Here is an 18,877-nt window from a genome sequence, read left to right as displayed (position 1 = left end):
GAGTTTTATCTGACGGTGTGCTGACTTTGTGATTAAATTTTGTTTTTTAAAACGGACATAAAATTTTGATGTAATTAATGTTTGTTGTTGTTGTTGTTGTTGTTGTTGTTGTTGTTGTTGTTGTTGTTGTTGTTGTTGTTTGACTTTGCTGTTCGTCATGACTCGCTTTCTTAATATTGGCATATCACAGCAATCTAATGCTTAAATTTTTACTCCACTGAGTTATTTGCTTTGGAGGCTATCTTACTATTTTATCGTTCATACACAATTTTTTTAAAAAAATACTTGGGCTTTTTTGGGTTTTTTGGGATTCCCAAAAAAAGTTTTTTGGGGTTTTCTGTCTGTTCCTCATTTGGTAGACAATTATGCCGAAATTGTGGATGGGCGGGGTCAGAACCTTACGTGCCATCGCACATTACCGAGCCGCCTTGTTTTATTCAATATTTTCCGTTTATATTTTTCAATAAGATATCAATTTTATATTTGAAAAAATGACACCACCATTCACTTCCCAAATAATTGTTCTTCGAGTTTTCGTTCATCAAAATGTATGGAAACAAATGTTCGTAAAGTTCTTATTTAATTCCTTATTTAGTTCGTAGAGCAAAATTTCTTGCCTATACTCTCTTAGTGACAGTCAAAAAAATTTCAATGGCCTAACACGGCTTTTGGTTAGGCCATTGAAATTCAGGTTGCAAGTTATATCAAGGAATTTGCACAAGCCTTACCTATGGAAACAAAACTTGTTACGCCTTGCAATGTTAAGCAAGATATCGAAAACTCTTGCAAAATTTGAAGAGATTTTAAGTTTTGAAACTTTGAAATTGTTCTTAGATATTGGTAGGCTGACATTCCGTGGAAAAAAACTTGGTAATAGTTTGACAGCATATTATCTAGATGTGCCACGAATAGTTCCTGGCTAAACTTCAACATAACAAAACAGTTTCCGAAGCAAATAAGATGGAGAAAAACAAATAATGAATCAAATTTACAGTTGATCAACAGTTGGCAAACAGGATCAACAGAATTTTTGGAATCTTTTTTGTATAGGAAGTGGTTCAAGGCATTTTGCTTATCAGAGAGCAATCCTGAAACAAAAAAATGAAGCATTTACAAATCAAATTAATTTGAAATGAGGTACTTGTGGGATCTGAGCCCAAAAGCAGAAAAAAAGCAGGCCTCTCTTATTATCAAACTAGTAAGGAATTATATCAAGATAACCAATATGATATTAATTGCGTCTAAACCTATAACTGTTGCTATTTTAAGTTTTAAAAACTTTGCTTTCTTCAGTCAAAATTTCATATTACTAGAGGGAGATAGAGAGAGAGAGAGAGAGAGAGAGAGAGAGAGAGAGAGAGAGAGAGAGAGAGAGAGAGAGAGAGAAGAGAGAAAGAGAGTAAAATTACGAAAGAGGGTTGTCACGGGTTTCAATAGCTGAAATTGTTATGGAACTCCTCCAGTGCAACGTTACATTTATAAGTGTGTGTCAGAAATTGCAACTAGGCTTATAAGTACATTTTTTTTATCTGGGTTGTTGCGGGGGCTGCAATGATGTTACTCTTGAAAAAATATCAGCCATCTGAAAATTATGCTTCATTAGTGGCTTCGAGGCAATTTTTTTAAGAGTAAACTGAAGACCAAAATTAGGTCTATGAGTATACTCCATTAATTCAGTTTTTGAAATCAATTCTCACGGAAAAGTTTTAATCTAGGGTTGGGCTGAAATGAGATAGAAATGGCTATTTTCTTGGGAGTCAATCAGGCGAAAAGTACGATTTAAGAGCGGGGCTGAATCGGATTAAGTTCCTGGAATATGATCCTACACTATCGCATCTTTTTGGGATGCTAAAGGGATACAATGATGTAAATATTCAAAGGTATTGTAAAAAAATTTCACCACAAAGCAAAAATGAGCATTATTCATTGAATTAAACAACATGAATTTGTTGAGATTATGAAATTGTTTCTGGTAGGGTTTAGTGTGGCGTTTTAGAGGGGAATAAAAAGTGTGATACATATAGAGTGCTAAAATTGCAGGAATTCATCAGAAGTACTTCATTGCCCCCCCCCCCCCATTCTAACATCTTTTTACCCCATTTGGTAACCCAAGAATATGTAAGACTGGGACTGCAATGAGGTAACTTTGAACGACTTCAATCGAATTCGACTCCACTTTATATTTCTTGGAGTGTCAAGGGGGAAGGGAGGAGGTAAAATTATGCAAATCCCAGCCCGACTTGATCATTCTTTGAATGGTTTCTACCTAGGCGTTCCAAGAAACGTTTCTTGTGGCCAACCCAGGGGGGGTTGGGGAGGTTTCATAGTGACAGTGTATACAAGAATTACTACTAATTCCTCTACTTTTTCTTGAACCACTATCAATGTACTGCAAAAACTAGCACTAAAAGAGCTCTTTATGAAATCAAAGATTTCTTGCGCGAGGTCCACTTATTTCTTTCAGGCGTGTGCCCTATGACGATATCAAATCTGGTTTGTACCTAGAAACAAAATCTCTTGAAAATAGTGCTACAATTAAAATCAACAGTCGACTTTCGTGCTCCCAGAGTTGCCTAGTTGTACCGAGCTGTAAATCATTCATTTTTTGCCGATAGAGTGTATGCGTTCTAAATTTTCAAGACATTTTTACTACAACCCTAGTGATGAGTGAGTTTAAAACTTGCAAGAATCTTGCAAGCTGATTCAAAACTTGCAAGATGCTTGCAAGAATCTTGCAAGATATCAATCAAGACAAAAACAACAAATCGGGCTGCAAATGTTTTAGAAAACATCTTTGAAGCAAATTATTGTTTATTGAACAAATTACAAAACCAAAATCAATTAAAAATTTTTCAGCACGGATTAAAAATCTTGCAAGAATCTTGCAAGTTTTTGAATTCTGGAAAATTTAATTGTGTATTTTTGGCAGCTAAAACTAACTGAAAACAAATGAAATGACTGATATCAGAATTTTTGATTAGCAAAACTGAATATAATTGACCATTTTCGTAAAAGCGTTTTGAATAAGAAATCTTGGAATTCAAAAACAACTTTTCGGCAAATAATTAGAGACATCTCGAGCCAACCGAATCCGTTTTTATAAGATTAATTAACCTAATCTAGAAAACGACGACAACAGCCACTTTCACTCTTTCTCTCATTTTTTAATAAAAAAAACTATTTTTAAGAAAGCCATCAGTTGGATTATTTTGTAACTGATCCAAACGGTAATTGAGGATCTTTTTGCAATCTTAAAGAATAATCTGATCATTGTTAGGTCCAATTATCTTCCTAATTAGATTTAATTGAAACTATTTGATCTCTTCAGTTGATGGCTATTGATGTTAATGTACTTGAAGTTATTTCATTCAAAAAGTACTGGTAAGTTTTTTAAGTTTCATTTTTTGTTCTTCTTTCATTCCAATTATAGATTAGGCTCAGCATACAAAAAAATAGCATCACATTTCTGGTAAATCAGTTGTTAATTCCGCCGTTGATCTTATGCTAAGTAATGTTTTTCCTAAGGACAAAGAGAAAACGCGTTTTTTTTTGTAAAGGATATTTTGCAACGTACCACAATAAACGAATTGTACAAAGCGATATAATTTTGTCCAAACAATCTCTTTTCTAGATTTTGAGTTTTTCCTGTCTATATTTTTTATATGGTTACTAAATTGGCCTGCTCAGAAGTTTTTTAATAATGTAAATTTTTAATAGAATTTTTTTAATAATGTTTTAAAAATTTTAAAAGTAAAAATATTTTTCAAATGTTTTTTATTGGTATTGATGTAGTTTTATTTGCTTTTGCGGTTTTGTCAAATTGGCAAATTGGTTTATTGAGGCTTTGTTTGGATCCATAAAATTTGTGGAAACTTTAATCTTTGGTATTCAAAATTTTTCCAATTTTTGTGAAGTCATGAAAATTTTGTTTGTGTTCTTTTTTTTCGAAACACGCAAAACAACCTGGCCTTTGAAGCGAGGTGGGAAATTGTTCTTTCTTCATGGTAGAGGTCTTCAGTTTCGGTATGCATTCACTTGCAAGATTGCCTTGCAAGATTCTTGCAAGTTTTTTTATTCATTGACCACTAGGGAATGACGTCACTATGAGGACAATTTCAAACTGTGTTTACTTTGGAATGCAGAAAGATACACAGCCTCAGTGCTTTCAGGCACCTGTTTCCTTTTTTCTTTTTGTGAATCAAGTTATGCAGACTTTTGCTAAATGTGATTTTGGGGATGAGATACGCTGAGCAGCGATCAGAAACAATAAAAAACAATTATCAATATTTGTCAAGTGTTGTCAAGAAATTTTCTTGGTTTATCTTGATAAGATCTTATCAAGATTTTCAATGAAATGTTTAGTATTTCAAATTCGTGGCACGATTTTTCAGGTTTTGCTATAGATGTCAAGATCTTGCACTTCTTATTAAGGTGTATCAAGTTTCGATTCACTGGGTCACTATACATTGGCAGTCTAAAGCTCTGTAAGGAGAGGATGCATATCGAACTGGAGGAGAATTTGAGGGATTGTAATGGAGGTTAGACATGCAGGGCAATAATTTCCAACTTTTTGTGTGTAAGATCTTGTCAGCTTTCTCACAGAATTTTTATTCGTTTCACATCAAAATTTGATTTTTATTGTGTATGATTTTCGAACAATGACATAATGATTATATTTTTTTATCGTACTTATCGTGAGATCTCATAGTTGCGCAATAAATATCGTAAGTTCTTATACGATGCGCATCAAAATTGGTAAGATTTTGTAGAAAATTCCTCAGATAAACACACCGTTAAAACTGTAAGATCACACTAGGGACGTTTTATGTAGTTAAAAGTGTTTCTAATAGTAAAAACTCGGGACATCTGCTCACTCTTTTGATAAAAAATTATTTTATAAACTAAGTTTTGCCGAACAATCAACAACCGTGGTTTTACAAATATCAAACGGTTGGGAAAATTTATTTACAACAGGGGTCGAGACCAAAAGATTAACCTGTAAGATCTCGCGAGTTTCTTGCAAAAGATGGTTAATTTGTAAGAACTTGACATTCAAATTTTGAACTTGTAAGAACTTGCGAGTCTAATGCCTATCTTGAAAGTTTTCGTGAGCTCGTTCTGTTCTAGATTGACTTTGTTCAAGATCATTTCAATTTAACTTTTCATCCTTTACGGTAGAAAACGCATAGAAATTAGTTGCTCAATTTATATAACATAATGCAATGTGACCCGTGTTGACAAAATGTTTATTCTTCAATTTTGATAACTCAAGAAGTCCTTCTGCAGTTCTTTTAATACATGCTAGATCTTAATGAACTTCTTAAATTACATTCAACGGCAAAAAAAATTTGGGGCCAGATTATTTTTTTCTCTCAATGCTCATTTTATGAGTACATTTTAATCTTGCAACGTTTTAATATTTTTCTGCTACAACTCAGTCCGAAAAGTCATGTAAAAATTTTTGCTCTAAGAACTTATTTAAGAACATATGTTTTGACGCGAACGCTTAACTTGTGAGAACTTGCATTGTTTGGAAGGAAAACTTATGAAGGAAAACGTAGGAAAGGAAAACGTAGGAAAACCGCAAGATGTCACAAGTAAACAATTCATTTTGACCCGGGAATTATATGAAACATGATAAAAAACTACGAGTGTGATTAGTCTGTATAATAAAAAACCAACGCTGATGATTACTTATGGTGCAATTCAATTTAAGTATCCAAAAGAAGCTTCATTTATTATCTGAGACAATTTAATTGTGCGAATTATTTGAATAAACAACCTCTCTGATTTAGGTCTTCTTGTCGGATCTGCTTACTTGATGAAAAAATCACTTCTTTAGTGGTTTGAGATTATATGAAACTGGCTAACTCGTCTAACTGTGATGTGGAGCAAATTTCAATTGAATATAAATAAGGTTTTGTTCATCTGTTACCCGGGTTGAAGTTTCTTTGATTTCATATAAGGATCATATATGATTTCAAATTGTCCATACTTGATTTCTTAGTACAATCCTTGTATGAAACCAAAGAAATCATATATGATCCTTGTATGATTACCAAGAAATGATATATGATCCTAGTACGAATACCAAGAATCATAAATCTATTTTATGAAAATCTTTAACCATTTATGTTTTCTTGTTTTCATTCCGTAGGGCATCACCTATATGCTACCCCGGCATCACATTGTGATTCGCCAAAAGACCCCAACGTGCAATATCACTTGCAAGTTGGGCACAAAATATAAGAGTAAGTCCAAACAGATAACAAAATTTTTGACATACTCTGAAGCCAGTTTATACATATAAATATTCATTTATAAAAAAAATAATCAAGAAAAAAAATTGCATATCACGTCAAATTCGTTTTCTGAATTCGTTTAAACCACAAAGTTATTCTTTTAGCGCACACAAAGAATCAAATGTGGATTGCAAATGCGATATAATAATTTAATAAGTCCTCTGACTACATTTTACGAGAATTTGTGGCACAAGTCAATATGTTATGTGTCATATATGACCTTGTATGATATCCAAGAAATTTTTTCAACTTGAATGGAAAATCAAAATTATACAGTTTTCAGTCTTTGAATTTTTTTGTATGATCCCTGTATGATTTCTAGGAAATCATATATGGTCCTTGTATGACTAAAAAGAATTCATACAAATCATATATGACCTAGTATGATTACTAAGAATCATATATGACCTAGTACGAAATGAAAGAAAGTTGCATGATCGTTGACCCGGGTAGCTATGATTCAGTTCTTGAAAACATCTTATAGTCCAAAAATTGATACGTCCTGAACAAAATGAACATACCACAGGGCCCTATGCCTTCGATATTGCACGCTGATCTGGACAATGGTTGAACGCATCAAAGTCTGGACATATGAGCTTGTCATCCTGAATTATCTGGACATACCTAATTTTGGTCTAGGACCCGATGTGGTTATATATACACATCACACCACATTCCCTCGTCAAATTTACTTCCCACAAGATTTCTCATTTTGTTCTAAGTATGGGTTTTATTGATCTAAAAGTGGTTGCATAGAGATGACATGCATTAATGCTGACTTCTACAATACCAGACTATTTTGAATTATAACATTCCAGAAAAGTCTGAAAAAAAACAGGACAATCAATTTAAAATAAAACAGCTGATACTGGATAGGTTAGCAAGCATCTTGAAAGCTGCAAAACATTACAAAACTGGTTTGAAAATTCTAAAGGAAACAGGGATAGTGTATCATGCAGAATAACTATCCCGTGGATATCAAGCTGGACTACATTTCAAAATCGGCTAATTGCAACATAGGCTTAAAGCGAATGGACAACACCCTAGCATCAATTGAAAAAATTCAAACCGATACGTCAATAGAATGCACCCGCATCGAAACAAACTCTTCCCGGGTCGAGGTTTGGTCAAAAAATAATGTAAGACTAGCGGTGAATAGCTGTGAAAAAAATTTTTTTCACCGCAAAGTGCCCGCATCTTTTAGCGTTGAATGCGGTGAAATGGGTGAATTACTGTAAGATTTGCGGTTTTTAACGGTGAAAAAAAAGTTTCACCGCATTCTGCTGGTAGCGGTGAAAAACTTTCTTTCACTGCTTAAGCGATGAAAAAAAATTCACCGCTTAATTTTTTTTTCACCGCATCGCAATGAGCGCAAACCTTACAAATTTTGCTCAAATTCACCGCAAATCTTACATCTTTTAGCGATTTTTAGCGCTGACACGTCGACCCGTGCTGCGAATTTTTTGCCCACGGTGTAACGGCTGCTCTCCTATCAAAGTCAAGGAAAACTTTACACCGCCCAGTTCGTTTCAGCGGTTTCAAATCTGTCCGGATATTGTGTTTTTGCAGTTAACTTTTGTGAACTGTATTATCCGCTATACTGTAGAATACCGTTGCATTACTTGTTGCTCTATTACGCTTGATAACTAATCGCTCAGCTTTGCTGTATGACGAACTTGTTTCTCTCAGAATAACAAATTGATTCAAATTGAGACAATCAATTTCTGCTCGAGTTTTGGTTAATAACTCAAGCTATAAACCGAATTAAGGAATTCTATTTCCAACAAATTGTAGCCTTGTAAATTGGCTATGCTTTTACAAAGTTTCAGCTTTATGCTACAAAGATTACAGAAAGGGGCTGAATTACTGTAACTATAAGTGAACAAGAATAATAATTTTTCTAACTTTAATGTTAGCAAGTCTCTCTATTGGTTTCAGTAACACCAATGTTGAACTAGAGTATGCTTCGTTAAAGCCAGTGAGAGAAAAGACCTTGAAAAAACCTTGAAGCGCTATTCATTTTAATTTCTGAGTTGTTAAGCTCAGCCGCAATATCGCCGGCCCTGTTTTCCATCGCGAAAACATCTTTTCCAGGTAGTGCTGGGGCGAGCTTCACTACTGGTTTCTTGTACACTCCGTCGTTCGTTCGAACTATAGCTGATCGAATCACACCGTCAGACCCATCGATGGTTTCCGCCCGACTTAGATTGTAATATCCACGCTTATCGCTATCTTCGATCAATCAAACGAGATCGCCTTGTTTAAGGGTTTCGTTCGCCGTAGATCGCCATTTTTGCCGATTATTCAGAGTAGGCAGATATTCTTTACGAAATCTGTCCCACATGAGATTTGCATAGGCTTGAGTTTGTCGAAAGAGCTTTCGATGATTAACAAATTCTTCTGCGCATGGTAGATAGGGTAAGCAAACGATCCTGTTGCCAAGCAAGAAGTGATTGGGAGTCAATGCTTCTAAGTCATTAACATCTGAACTGATTGGAGTAAAATGTCTCGCATTCAAAGTCTGCTCAACGATGCACATCGTTGTTGAAAGAACGTCCTCGGTGACTGATCTGTTCCCCAACACTGCATACATTGCTTTCTTGCAACTTCTCACCAACCGCTCCCATTCTCCTCCAAAGTGAGGTGCTGCGGGTGGGTTGAACTTCCATCTGATCCCCCGTTGAATTAGATGTTCTTCGATCCCTTCTTTGTTCCATGCCGCAACATACTCCCCAAACTCTCTTTCAGCTCCAACAAAGTTTGTCCCGTTGTCGCTGATAATCGTATTCGGTTTGCCTCTTCGAGCAATAAATCTCATTATTGCATTGAGACAACTGTCTGTGTCCAACTTAGGTACCACTTCTATATGCACCGCTATCATAGTTAGACAAGTAAAGAGAACACCATCGCTTTTCATTTCTTCGCCCAATCTTCACAATGAAAGGGCCAAATTAGTCGACTCCAACATTTGTAAAGGCTGTTGAAGCATCTAACCGCTCCTCGGGTAGACCTGCCATTACTGGTGCTATCGTTTGTGCTCTGCCTTTTCAACAGGTAATGCACTTGTTCTTGATTGATCTTAAGGCGTTTCGTATGCCTAGGATCCACATCTTCTGCTGAACAATGTTTCTTACATGCTCAGTGCCCTCGTGTTGATTGTCCTTGTGCTCGTTTCGCAAGAATAATTCAACCGCATGATGTTTCCAATGTAGCAAAATTGGATGCTTTGCATTGAAGTCCAACTGACTTTTGCTTATTCTGCTTTTGGCTCGAATAAGTCCTTCTTCATCCAGGAAGGGGGAGAACTGTAGAATTTTGCTGACTTTCGGAATTTCCTTTTCAGCTTTGAGAGATTTCATCTCTTCACCAAACTGTTCTTGTTGTAGTAACTTGAAGGTCGTTGCTTTTGCTTTTTCTCTTTCTTCAATGTTGACTACGAGTGTTGCAGGTTTGTCTTTGTTCAATGATCGCTGTACGTATGCCACTGTATTTACTAGTCTGTTGAAGTTACTGAATCGTTCCCACTGGATAACAGCTTTCTTCTCTTCAGCCTGTATCATGAATACTGATGAGGGTATATTCTCTTCATCTGATGCAAAGATTAGGTTCACCTGCTCCGGTTATTCACTTTCTGGTCGTTTTAACCAGGCCGGCCCAGTGAGCCACTCACTTCTCTTGAGTTCTTCAATGTTGATTGCTCTGGTGCCAATGTCCGCTGGGTTGTTGATACCGCTGACATGTTTCCACTGTGAAACATCAGTTGTATCTAGTATCTCAGCTACTCAATTGGCCACAAACACTTGTTGTTTGCGATGGGAACTGTGTATCCACTGCATTACCGTAGTTGAATCTGACCAAAAACTGCAACTATTTATGTTCATTTCATGTTCCTTGACTATCTGTTCTTTCAACCTCACCGCCATGACTGCCGCTTGCAACTCCAATCGTGGTATTGAAAGATGCCTCATCGGTGCCACTCTGCATTTTCCAATGACAAATGCTAAGTCAGCTGAGTTTTTTTGGTTGTGAACGTAGATAGGCCACTGCACACATCGTGTCTTCAGATGCGTCAGCAAATACATGAAGCTCGGTTTTATCCCTCTCTTTGTTGAAATATCTTCTATCGATGCTTGTTTCAGCCATTATTGGAAGTTGTTCTTTATATCTCAGGAATTCTTCTTCGTCACTAGGTTCCACTTCGTTGTCCCAATGTTGTCCATTCTTAGTCCAGATGCCTTTCAGAAGTCGTCTCATATGAACACTGAACGGAGCAAACAATCCGATTGGGTCGAATACTGAAGATACCAGTGACAGAATCTTCCTCTGGGTTATAGGTGCTTCAACTTCCTTGTTTGTACCTCTGCATATTTGAAGACTGTCATCAGTAACGGTCCATTGTAGTCCTAGCACTGGGGATCCCTCCGTATTGGGTTCCACTTCGACTTGCTTTGTGTTGCTGATTGACTTCAAGTCTTCTGGGATTGCTTTGGTAACTGCATCGTTGTTGCTTTCCACTTCTTCAATTCAAATCCATGTCGTGAGAGAAGAGGTTGTAGTTGATTGAAGACTTCAATTGCTTCTTCAGTGGTTTCTACCGATTTGATGAAATCGTCCATGTAGAAGTTGTTTTGTATTGCCTTTAATGCTATTGGATACTCTTCTTCGTTGTCCAGTCCCACTCGCTTGAGAGCATAGTTTGCACAAGTTGGAGAACTTTTAGCTCCAAATAGTTGACGCTGATATTCGTATATCTGAACAGGTTCGTTAGTTCTTGGACGCCATAAGAATCTCAAACAACTTCTATCCTGTTCGGGAACTTGCACTTGTAGAAACATCGATTCGATGTCAGCTGTCAGGGCTATTGGTCCTTCACGGAATCTGAATATTGTTCCAATCAACCCATGTAGCATATCAGGTCCTGCTAGTAGCTTATCATTCAGGCATACTCCTTTGTACTTTGATGCGGCATTGCAAACACGTCTTACTTTGTCAGGCTTGTTCGGGTTTAGCACTGGATGGTGTGGCAAATACCATTCTTTCCCGAAGGTGCCTTTCACTTCGGATTCGTCCAATATCTTTACGAATCCTTTTTCTACATCTGTATCTATTGACTGTTGATACAAATTTTTCAGGTTTGGGTCCCTTTGGAATCTTCGCTCCAGTGAGTAAAGCTGACCCAAGGCTGAGCTGTAGTTGTTCGGTAGGTTTGCCTCTGGTTCACTCCACAGCATTCCTTTGTCGTACTCTCTAGCATCTTTTGTGCCTGCAGTTCCTTTTTTGACTGACTGACGACGTTGATTTTGGAAGCATAGGTTTCTATGTCCCAAAAGGTTTGAATATTCTCTGCCACTTTCACATCTTCAGTGAAGGCGAAATGACAAACATTTTGTCTTCTGTTGCCCGTCACGGGTCCACTGACTACCCATCTTAGCTCTGTTAGAACGGCGAAAGGTTCACTTCGTGTTCCTATCTTATAGTCCAATGGGCGTTGTAGCTCATAAGCATCTTGACCAAGGATGATGCCAACTTCCATCAAGTTGAAGCTTTTGTTGGGTAAAACACTCAAGTGGCTGAAGCTTTGCTTCAGCTTGTTGTAGTTGTAGTTTGTGTTTCCCATGGATATTGACAGGTGTGCAAACGCTTCGATTGAATGCACCTTTGAATGTAGTCCTTTTATTTTGAGAGGAACCCTTTACGTCTTCAGATCCTTCGTTCCGTGTATGTCAGCTATGTTGAGCGTCACACCGGTGCCTTGGGCCCGTTACTTCTCTTGCACACTTTGATCGATGAATGAAACCGTTGATCCACTATCGAGGAAAGCATATGTGTTCAGCCTGTTGCCACCGCTCTGTAGTGAGACAGGAACTATCTGAAGAAAGCTAGTAACTTCGTTACTCTGGTTGATTGTTGCTGCGCTTACGTTGACTGCATGGTTGCCCTCGTCCATTTGGTTTTCTGAGTGTAGCAATCGGTTGTGCTTCTTGATGCATCCATTGATGCCGCACGCATTCACTTTACAATCTTTGATTGCATGTCCTTTGCCTAGACATCCGTAACATAAGCGTTGCTTTCTCACTGCTGCGTAGCGATCATTCGCACTCATGTTCCTGAATAGTGGACAGTTCCATATTTTATGAGTGCCATCAGCTAGCGGACAGTGATCACTTTGCGTTTGCTTCGTTTCTTTCACGTTGGAACTTGCACTGAAGTTCGATGTTTTCGAGATCCGTTTGTCTCTATTTGTGCTTCTTCGGTCTTCCTCTCCTCGCTCTCCCTTGAAAGCTGAAAACCCTTCGTGCACGAATGCTATCCTTGATAGCCATTTTCAAACATAATCAGATCAGGCCAATCTTCATCTTTATCATCAACATAGAACCACCACTTCTCTTTGAGAACTTGTGGTAGTTTATCTACTGCCATATACAATGTCGAGCTTGATTGCAGGCCACCAATCTGCTTGTACTCTTTGACCACATTCACAAAGTTCGAAACAATAACTGAGAAACTGATCAGACCTGTTGAGTTGTGTGGTTTCACCTGACTTGCTTTGCGAAGGCTCTCCAGTTGTGCATCAATGATCACATGAGGCCTTCCAAATTTCCTCTCCAGAATGCTCCATGCAGCACCATAGAACTGTCCAGAATAGCCCATTCCCGAGATTGCTGACCTTGCCTTGCCTGTCAGTAGAGTCTTCAGATGGCTCATCTTCTCTGAGTCTGGTATTGGTCGTTGATCCACTGTAGCAATGAACATACTAGACCACTCCGGCCATTCGAGAGGGTTTCCAGCAAAGTTGTTCAACTTCAGCTTTGGTAGGCTACTACTACCTGCGTACCCACTGTTGTATTGTAGTAGACCAGCTCTGGGGGAAACGTTTCGGTCTTCAACACTTGAGGATCGGTCTCGTGAACTGCGATATCGTGAGAAGTGACTAGACATGTTTCTTTCAGGGGTTGCTTCGAAGCAAGCTGTTGATCGTTCTGGTGTTAGAAGGTTGTTGATACTGCTGGCCCAGTCAGAGACATCTCTCTTCTCGGGGGTCCAGTTGAAGGGTGATTTGTATCGAGCACCAGTTGATTGGGAACGAGCATCATCGTTCTCTAATGCTGTTCTCTTCACTTTGCGCTCTAGCTCACGCTCTTCCTCCAGCAGTTGATGCTTGGTTTCCAGTTCCTTCATTTGCATTTCCAGCTCTAGCCTCTTCCGCTCAAACCGTGCTTGTTCCAGTCGCTTCTTGGTTTCGGACTCGATATCAAACTTCTTCATCCTTTCCTCGCGCCTTTGTTTTGCTGAAGATGTTTCGGAAACATTCTCCGTCTCTTGGCCACTTGCTGTTGCTCCATTTTGCACTGTTTGAGCAACTGGGCTGTCCGTTGGGTAGTTGTTGTTATCCTCGCTGTTGTTCATTGCTTGGGTTGCGTTGCTTTGCTCTGCTCTCATTGCTGGTTGCGTGCCTTTGCTTATATATGAAAGCCAATGATAATCCAAACTTGCTTTGCACTTCCTTGCTTCTTTCAGGTGCTCTTCAACGAAATTAGCTTGATAGGGCACAAGCTTGTTTCGACGCTGCAGTTGCTTGGGCATTTCTTCCTCTAGAAGGTGAACAGTCTGTTGGTAGAGGACCTTTAGTTTGTTGGGTCGATCTGAATCTTCAATTATTTTGTAGCCAATCCCTGTTTTGGTGTTGACTTCTTCCAATAAATCTTGGAATTTCTTGTCGCACCTTTGAGCTGCTGATTGAAGTAGGGGTTGTGCTCCTCTCTGTTGGTTGTGCAGGGATTGCCTGGTTGCGTTTTGCTCTGCTTGTTCCTTTTAAGCGAGGTTAATTCTTCAACGTGTTTTGTGAATTGCACTCGCAACTTTCTCTCTGCCTCACTGACGTTGCGCTGTTGATTTGTTTGATTCTCTTCGAGGGGTGCTTTCAGCACTCTCTTCATCAGATTGGACAGCAGTTTGCCTTCCACTGTCCGGGTCGGCGGACCAAATGTAACGGCTGCTCTTCTATCAAAGTCAAGGAAAACTTTACACCGCCCAGTTCGTTTCAGCGGTTTCAAATCTGTCCGGATATTGTGTTTTTGCAGCTAACTTTTGTAAACTGTATTATCCGCTATACTGTAGAATACCGTTGCATTACTTGTTGCTCTATTACGCTTGATAACTAATCGCTCAGCTTTGCTGTATGACGAACTTGTTTCTCTCAGAATAACAAATTGATTCAAATTGAGACAATCAAATTCTGCTCGGGTTTTGGATAATAACTCAAGCTATAAACCGAATTAAGGAATTCTATTTCCAACAAATTGTAGCCTTGTAAATTGGCTATACTTTTACAAAGTTTCAGCTTTCTGCTACAAAGATTACAGAAAGGGGCTGAATTACTGTAACTATAAGTGAACAAGAATAATAATTTTTCTAACTTTAATGTTAGCAAGTCTCTCTATTGGTTTCAGTAACACCAATGTTGAACTAGAGTATGCTTCGTTAAAGCCAGTAAGAGAAACTGACTTTATGCTTTGCACAAAGTTTCTCTTACTTAAGAACTTCGTTCCTCAGAAAGAAAGTTTTGAGAATATCAAAGTTAATTCTCTTTTCACAAGTCAAAGTAAAGTTAAAACTGTACAATCACTAATATGATCTACAGAAAAAAGACACGATAACAACTAATTTACCTCTCAAGAAAGTGTGCTTCATTACGCACGGTATGTCAGTTTGATATAACAAAAGTTGCAAATTTCTACTGATTCTTGGTTTTTTTTCAAGCTCCTTCTATGCTGCTAGTCACGTGGATTTACTAGTCAAATTCAACTGTTGATTGGTTGTAGATAATGATGTCGACAGAATGTGAACACTTTTCCATAACGTCACTTTTTCAGTGTAAATTTGATGTCATGGGAAATTTGTTAACCATGTAGAAGTTTTGTCGAATATTCTGTATCAATAACAGGTTGATTCGCAATCCAATCGCAAAGAATCAGATGCAATACTGTTAAGTCGTACTATTGTTTTGCTGGTGGTTGAGGTAGTTCGAGTTTGAGTTTTACTTCATGAATCACGGTTGTGTACTAATAATAGTTGCTAAATATAAATGTTGACGAAATGACCAAATCCGTTTGGCTTCGATAGAATGTAGCATTAAATTTCGCTTGTCACACTATTCTAGCTTTAAGGCTTGAAATGACCTCGAAGCCATATTCAATTTAATTTCTGAGTTGTTAAGGTCAGCCGCAATACACGGTGGAATCGACTACTGTTCCAATTTAGGCCCGATTGTTGTTCTGGAAAAGTATATTTTCCTCAAAGAAAGGAAAACTTGGTACGAAGGCGCCATTTTTTGCAGTGCTCAGACACCGCCCGGTGTGGTATTTGGTGACGTCAATGGATCTTTCGCAAGTCAGTTGAGTTTTCTAGCGAGCAAAATGGGAGGCTGGTACTGGCTGGGAATTAGGTAAGGATAATTCTTTTTCGGTAACTTATTTCGGTTATTTTATACTGCGGTTTCAATAGGAGTCTCTCGCTATTAATGTTATTGACGCTTATCAGCGAAAAGCAGTTACCCGGGTCGAGAAATTTTCCGAAAATTACGTAAGAAATGCGCTGAAATGCGCTGATTTGTCAAAAAGTTCAGCGCAAAAACCTTACATTATAATACGCTGAAATGTGCTGAAATGCGCTAAAACTTTGTAAGAATTGCGCAATTTCAGCGCATTTCTTACAAAGTTTAAGCGCATTTTAGCACATTTCGGCGCATTTCTTACTTAATTTCAGCGCATTCAGCGCATTTCTGACAACATAATGCGCTATAACGGCGCTGATATCTCGACCCGGGTATTAGCCGAGAATATTATATTTTCATGATTTTATAAGTTAGAAATCCACCAATTTTCTATATGAAGCTCTCACGACTTTCAAAATGTTGAATTATCTGCTCGTAAATACTGACTATAGCTGGGCAATAACTTCCAACTAAGAGAAAACATTTTCCAAGAGATAGGTTTTGACTTCCTTTTGAAGCGTTTTTGTACAGCATTAAGATTTTTTTGATGGTTTGCAAAAGTTTTTGTTTCTGATCCGATTACGCTCCCATGATGTCCCAGACGAAAGATGGGTATGGTACATGGACGGGGAAGTGTCTGGAAGTCAGGAAAAAAAATTCGGCCTAATCCTGTCTTTGGTCTGGAAATTTCATCTTGATTTATATGTCGTTTTACAATTTTAGCGACATTGCAATGGAAGGCAGATATGAAAACCAGAGAGGTGTTGACATTACAGGGAAACTTTTTTCCAGTTGCTCATGATGGTTCCCGGTAGAACCCATTAATGAACTTGACGAGGACTTTATCGTGTCAAGATACCGGGAGCAACTACTGATGGACAGTTACCCACATACGAGTCAATATTACGTGCCCTGCAACTTGTTTGATTTTCAACAATTTAACTTCAATTTTAGTTCAAGAAGTCTTTCAAAATACCACCCCACACCAGATTAGTGGGCATAGATTGTACTGCACACATCAGTTAGCTACCGTATATTTATGATAATGGGGTGCTTTAATGGTAAAGTTATTAAAATCGGAATGAAATTAAGCATAATATTTTGGTGGTAATCTGATTGAACTATGATCCAAAAGAGTCGAAGTCGCAAGATGCGCTTGTTTTTATAACCAAAATCATATTTGGTTGGATTACTGCAGATGCAAATCTTTTATTTTGAAGTCCGTCTGATATCCTTTTTTTTATTTCGAAGTATTCTTTGCGGTGAATATCTTTTTCCGAACTGCCTAAAATTAGCTTAAATTTTCAGCTGAAATATTGAGGTAACTTTAGCTAAGTTTCACAGGCCACTTTTTATTTAAATTTGAGTTATTTTCAATGTATATATTCAATAAAAAGCTCAAATTAAGCATTTCAATTTCCAGTAAAGTTGAGAAAAATCAATGTTCGTTAAGGTAGGGCGAAATGACTGGAATGTTTCAGATAGACTAACGTGTCTTTTCAGCTACATTTACCTGAATTTTTTATAGTAAGCTAAAAGATCTTGAACAGACAACCAAGAGCAGATAATTTAGCAAGAAAATTTAAGAAACCGATAGAAATTACATGGCAGCAAAACATTTCTAGTCAAAAACTAAAAGCTTATAGAAGAGTCTCGAAGTCACCAAAATTCAACATCTGCTAGTTTTGAGCATCCTAGGGACCATCAACACTAACGATAACATCACTTTTGTAATTCTTTATATTAAACTTTCTTGTCTACCATTTTTTGTAAATTATTGATCTATGAAAAGAAATGCTTGATTTTTTTTCCATCCCAATCCTGTGTAAGGGTTTTAACTATCAAAAGTAAAATATTTTGATACACGGAAAATTGCTTTCAAATTGAATTACCGCATTCACTAAAATGTATTGATAAAGTTTAGAGCAACTACAAGCTCGTTTAGTCGGCTCTATGTCAACACCACAATAGTGGGTGTACAGTTACGGATCTTTGCAGGTTGCGACTCCACAATCTCTAAATTGATCGCAGTCTTGTGCTCTCCACTGAGCCGACTGGTCCACACATTTAGATTTTCACTATTCTCTCTTATGCTAAGCTATCGTTTCAAGTTCCGTTTCAAGGTCACTGTTTGCTCTGGAGGGTGTTCTCTATTAATAAAAACCACGAAACCACGATACAATAAAGACAAAAAAATGCCTGCTGAAAATCTGTCCACCGCACAGAGAATTAATTAAGGTACAACAAATTTTATGGGATTGCAGTCAGATAATGCTATGAAAACTGCTGTCAGAATAGAACAGTATACACAGAACAGAACACAATAAAGAACAGCTGCCATGAAGTTTTAAAATATTCCTCACTCGACCAGCTGATTTTAAGAATACCTTTTTTCCGTTTTTTAGCTCGACTTAAAATATTTTTAAAATAGACAAAAGATTGAAGAAAATACCGAGCTGCTGACATTAATCTTGCTGACTTTCTTGCTTCTTGCTCATCTTTGGCTTGATTTCTTTTTCCGTGAAATTTGGAACCATATAAAACAATGCGTCTGAGATTCCATGTTATTGATCAAAATTTTTCCAGACCTGATATTGGTCATTTCAGATTTTTTGACAATTAATCAAATGTCAAGAAGTCAAAGGACAAGTTTTTGAGAATAACGAGAAACTCAACTAATTTGGCGTTCTCGACTGCTGTCTTTGATTACTTACTCTCTTTTCTAAATTTAAAACTACTATTTATTATTTAATGAAATCTTCATATCATTGTCATAAATGTAAAAAGTTTTGAGCTTTGGCTTGAGGACAAAATAAATAAATAAATATAAACCAATGCATCTGTATATTACGTAACTCATGAGATCACGTGTAGACAAACATTAAATTTTAATAACTTGGTGCTGATTAAATCATTTTCTAAGTACTTTTCTTTAATTTTTCTCTTCTTATTAATCGAAATCGAAGAGCGCAAAACTGAAAGCAATTCCAATTAATTAGAACTAGATTCCCGTTTTGTCCTCCTTGAATTCGATCAACTCGAATCAAGATCATATGGATCAGAAAAATTCATAGTCTCGAAA

At 37.4% G+C, this 18,877-nt stretch overlaps 1 protein-coding gene across 1 annotated transcript in view; it reads right to left on the bottom strand.

Moving 5' to 3' along the window:
• The window catches only part of LOC142351645 (uncharacterized), a 65,515-nt gene extending 47,118 nt beyond the window's left edge, over window positions 1-18,397 (bottom strand). The window contains exons 1-2 of the mRNA XM_075403784.1: window positions 18,384-18,397; window positions 18,248-18,284 (exon numbers count right to left, since the gene is read on the bottom strand). Of these exons, the coding sequence (XP_075259899.1) occupies window positions 18,248-18,284; window positions 18,384-18,397 (51 nt within the window). The remainder of the gene's footprint in view (window positions 1-18,247; window positions 18,285-18,383) is intronic.
• Between the last annotated feature and the right edge of the window lie 480 nt (window positions 18,398-18,877).

This window comes from Convolutriloba macropyga, chromosome 13 (genome assembly GCF_964194025.1).
Source record: "Convolutriloba macropyga chromosome 13, txConMacr16.3, whole genome shotgun sequence".
In the NCBI taxonomy this organism is placed as follows: domain Eukaryota; kingdom Metazoa; phylum Xenacoelomorpha; order Acoela; family Convolutidae; genus Convolutriloba; species Convolutriloba macropyga.
The sequence above is the reverse complement of the archived record's forward strand: the minus strand, read 5'-3'. Positions and strand labels throughout refer to the sequence as shown.